Consider the following 4,886-nt stretch of genomic DNA (forward strand, 5'->3'; position numbering starts at 1 on the left):
GGCAGCTATAAGAGAATTACAATTCGAGTTCTGTATCGGAAGTACGAGATCTAATCAAATAACCACGGTGAAAACCTAAGTCTCTTGAGAAGAGATAGTACTGAAAAGAGAAGGCACTTGATCTTTACAATACAACCGGGTACAAATTTACACTTTATAGTTGTTGTTTGAATGATACATTTCGAAACGAAGATTTTAATAGAGTTCCGATACCTTTTGAAGTGAAGTGTACAAGAAGTGAAAAATGAAAAGGATATAAGCACTTAAGAGCAAATATGTCTCAAAAATAAAACACAAAAAATGAGACATAATAAGATTTCAAATTGTCCTAAAGAAAAAAAAGTTTATAAAAGTGAATCAAAGCAAATCACACAAGGCTTTGGATTTTTAGAGTATTCCAAAGCAAATACATGTCAAACATATAATTATTGACAAACAAAAATAAATAATATATTGAGAGACAAAAAAATAAAAAAAAATAAAAACACAAGCTTTAATTAAGCTTCTCACACTTCAAACTCCTTCTGGTTCGTCGTCATCGTCACCAAAAGTTTCTTGGGATGCCTCTTCCAGTGATTTTCCATTGGACTCGGGAACAGCAAATGTGCAAATCATTCCAAGTGCATTGATGCATCCAAGAATAATTAGAGCATTCTTAATACCAATGCCCGGTGGATAACCGGCGTCAGTCTTTGTTTTGTCTTGGTTTTGTGCGGCATAAAGAAACCCGTAAGCTCCAATAATGGCGCCCGCTTTTCCAGCAGCAGCTGATATTCCGTGGCACGTGGACCTTAATCGGGCTGGGAATATTTCAGCGGGCACAACGAATGTGGTGGCGTTGGGCCCAAAATTGGCGAAGAAAAATGTAAGGGCGTACATTATCACAAATCCGATGTGATGAGTCTTCCAGTGTTCGTAAGGAATGGCCACAGCAAACATGAAAACCGTCATGAAGAAGAATCCCATTAGTTGGATGGCGAATCTTCCCATGATGTCAATAAACGCCACCGTGAACCAGTAACCAGGCACGGTACTGCAGAGTGCGATAAGTGTTTGGGCCTTGGCAATTCTGAAGACCTCGTGGATGCCGTTCATGGTTTTGGCCGGAGGGATCCATCCGATGGCGGAGAGCACATCTTTCTGGAAGAGATTTTGGCTGTAGAAAGCGATGTCGAGAAGAAACCAAGTGGAGGTGGTTCCGAATAAATGGAGGCCGTGGCGGCGGAGGAATTCCCTTGAGAATAAGCCGAAGTTGTTACTTTTGCCTTTTGATATCTTCTCCACCTTCTCTTCTTCGGCTTCCAAGTCCACGTTCAGAACTCTGCCCATGTCTGCCGCTGCCTGTTTAGCATTCTTCGCAATGAGAGCAGTGTAACGGGCGGTTTCAGGCATCTTCATGCGCCAGTAGAAAGTCAAGGCGGCGGGTAAAGCGCCAAACATCAAGACAATGCGCCACACGTAGTCGGCTTCCGGCGGTGTGGAGAGAGCCGGATTTTGCTCGTAGGTCGGGGTGGGGTACTGACGGTCAAACGCTGTCGATACGACCAGAGAAATAATCCCACTGAACAAGATCCCCATACCTTGCATGGCGAAAACCGCCGCGATAAACGCACCACGAGTCTTCTTATTGGCATACTCAGCCATGATGGTGGCGGAGAGAGGGTAGTCGCCACCGATGCCGAAGCCCAGCCAGAATCGGAAGAAGCAGAGACTCGCCATCACACCCTTTGGGGTGTGGCCGAAGGAAAAGCCGGAGGCAACTGCGCATATAATCATAATAATGAGCGTTAGTCCGTAGACTTTTTTGCGGCCCATTTTGTCGCCGAGCCACCCGAAGAAGAGCTGCCCGATTAGGGTTCCGACGAGTGCCACACCGGTGACCGAGGAGGAAACGCTCGGAGGTAAAACGCCAGGCTTTGGTGCACCGGGCTTGGTGTAGTAAAGACGGCCTAATAGCTTAGCGACCAATGAGATACTAAACAGATCGTAAGCGTCCGTAAAGAAGCCCATCCCCGCGATGACGATTGTGGTGAAATGGTAGAGTTGAGTTTTCGCTACATCAAGTGCGTTGAGCACTTCCAATTGATCCCGCGCCATTGTTGGCTGATGATTTTTATGCATTTAAAAAGAAATAGTGTTAATCATCATTCATAAGAGTTTCCGTAATTAATCCCTAAAGTTAATCATGAATTATATATAAGAAAGGTAAAAACAAATTACTGTGGCTACATACATGTCATAACAATTACTAAGATACTAATATTTTATTTTATTTTTTATTTTTTATTTTTTATTTTAATTTTAAAGCTCTTGAAAGTTACAAAATTATTCCAACCTTTATTATTACACAATCATAAGAAAGATATTATCCAATATAAAAATTAAATAATCATGAATTCAAAACATAAGATGTCATATAATCAATCATATATTAAAATATACCAAGGGCAATGTCATCAAATACGGTTCAATCAATTTTTGTCAATATATATCTATTAAAATATCGATAAAAAAAAAAATTTTTTTTTTTTTTTTTTTTTTTTTAGAATAGAAACCCCCATTATGTTATGGGTTGATTTACATGAATATATATAGAGAAATATTGCAAGGTAATAGAGTTTGACTAGGTAACTCAATCCTAACTAATCTAGGTAACTCAATCATACTAGAATCCTAATATTACAAGAGTTATTATAATATAATATACTCTAATAATATCATTATATTATCTTATATAATCTATAATTAATGCTAAAACGACAATATATAATATAAAATACATTTTTTTTTGTCATGTTAAAACGACATTTAAAAATAAACAAAGAGACGTGCATGTTAGAATTTATTTCGTGCAATTATTAATTATTTATTTCAGATTCAGTCGTTTTTTGTTACTGTTGCGTAAAGTGTCGTAAAAAAGTTTGTAAAAACAGAAAATAAACGAGACACAAATTTACTAGATTCTAACAGTGCATTTTCGTAAATCTTAAATGAATATTCGGGATTGAGAAACTCTCGTACCTGCAGAGTAGGTTCGGGAATCGGACGACGATGTCGGAGATGAGCTTGTGGTGGGATAAGAGCATACTGAATTATGGCAACTATATATAAAAGGTCAGCTAAGGATAATATCCGGCATATTGGAATATTCCCTAAAATGTCAACTCCTTTCTATTTTATTTATTTGTTAATTTGTTTTCCCAGCTAACTAATCTGAATTTTTAAGACATTATATTAAAATAACATGCAAATTGACATTATTATTTGTTTATAAGAAATGCAAACGATGTCTGTATACTTTGAAGCAATCAAACGTTAGCTGGAAATTATGCCAGCGTAGATCTTTAATTCCCTGGTAATTAATTAATTATCTTCTGGTTTTGTTTAATCATCAACAAAATAAAAACCAGAGGTTATAAATTATGTTTGAATGTAGTTAGGAACAGTTTCAAAGCTATATATGATGCACGGAAACTTCTATGAACACGCGTTTCCATGTTTCGGAATTCGAAACGCCGTGACACCTATCGGAAAGTTTTAGGGCCGTTTTCGTAAATATTTAAAAGTTTCGTGGAATTTTCTGGTAATAATAAAAAAAATGGAGACGGAGTTCCACCCAAAAGAAATCCAATAAAGACTCGAAACTGCCTACGCCTAAAAAAACTTAAATCTTATGTCTCGTTTTCGCTTCTTAGTGGTTTATAATTTTAATATTTTTTTGTAGATGCTCATTCCATACTAAAATAAATTTATATGCCCCGAATGTAATTTGTGGACTGATAATTCGGATTGGAACTTGTAATTATGAATTACCAATAAGTATATAAGTTAAACGTTATTATATATATTTTTTAGAAATTATGGATGTACCCCTATAGTTTTAATATTTATACGTTTCCCCATGTTCCTGTATTCAACTTTTTGAAAAATGGGGTTTTTCCCCGGTGTCCGATCCTCATTTTGCCGGTGTCCGCGTTCCCGTTTAACTTGAATGAAATTCTGCACTTACGTACGGTATTTAAATTGTTATTTACGTCAATGAGATTAACAAAAATAATTAGATGACTTAATTACTACTCATGCAAAAGAGTTAATTGCAAATACCACCCATGTGTTATCTCTAATTGTCAAATAACCCCCTGTGAAAAAAAAACTCTCAAATACCCCCTTGTGTTATCGAAGTCAGAGCATCGAGACCCCTAGAGGCAAATCGTGTCACTCACTCGCGGATTGTGCGATTTTTAATAGTATTTTTAGGGTGAAACATCATAAATACCCCTTTATAAAATAAAAAATAACATTGTTGGTTAAATTATGAATAACCTAAATTTATAGGACCAAATTGTAATTTCCAGAATTCAAAATAATAAGGGCAAATTACCAAAACCCCCCTGAGGTAAGCCTAAATAACGAAAATCCCCCCCACGTTCTCGTAATTACGAAAACCCCCCTTGACTAACGGTTGACCGAATTTTTTTAACCGAAAATGTGAAATGTCTATTATATCCTTCTGTTAAATATGTTAAAAAATAGGGCAAATTACCAAAACCCCCCTGAGGTAAGCCTAAATAGGGCTGGGCATATTGGGATCGGGATTCGGGATCCCGTCCCGTCCCGATCGGAATTTTACTATTTGGGACTAAAACTTCGGGAATTCGGGATTACGGGATTCGGGATTGGGATTAGGAACAAATACGGGATCGGTATTAGGGAATTGGTTCAATACCGATCGGGATATTTTAATCCCGAATTAGGAAAAAAAGAAAAAAAAACTAATAAAAAAATACACACACACACACACACACATATATATATATATATATATATATATATATATATATATATATATATATATATATATATATATATATATATATATATATATA

General features: G+C 36.5%; 1 protein-coding gene across 2 annotated transcripts; it reads right to left on the reverse strand.

Moving 5' to 3' along the window:
- Positions 1-323: 323 nt before the first annotated feature.
- On the reverse strand, positions 324-3,082 carry LOC105949764 (putative inorganic phosphate transporter 1-3). Of its 2 annotated transcripts, none has more exons than XM_012973083.2 (2): positions 3,022-3,082; positions 324-2,103 (listed from the first exon to the last, which is right to left on the reverse strand). In XM_012973083.2, the coding sequence occupies exon 2, from the start codon at positions 2,095-2,097 to the stop codon at positions 514-516; it is 1,584 nt and encodes a 527-aa protein (XP_012828537.1). In that variant the 5' UTR covers positions 2,098-2,103; positions 3,022-3,082; the 3' UTR covers positions 324-513. The 2 variants fall into 2 exon arrangements, with proteins under 2 accessions (XP_012828537.1, XP_088676820.1); XM_088820694.1 differs by having other exon boundaries at positions 324-2,115; positions 3,022-3,063.
- Positions 3,083-4,886: the final 1,804 nt, after the last annotated feature.

Source organism: Erythranthe guttata, chromosome 7 (assembly GCF_056151865.1).
Source record: "Erythranthe guttata isolate IM_541 chromosome 7, IM_541, whole genome shotgun sequence".
NCBI classification, from domain to species: Eukaryota; Viridiplantae; Streptophyta; class Magnoliopsida; order Lamiales; family Phrymaceae; genus Erythranthe; species Erythranthe guttata.

Excerpts from the sequence above, each read along its gene's own strand:
- LOC105949764 (XM_012973083.2), bottom strand. The coding sequence starts at position 2,097 with ATGGCGCGGGATCAATTGGAAGTGCTCAACGCACTTGATGTAGCGAAA.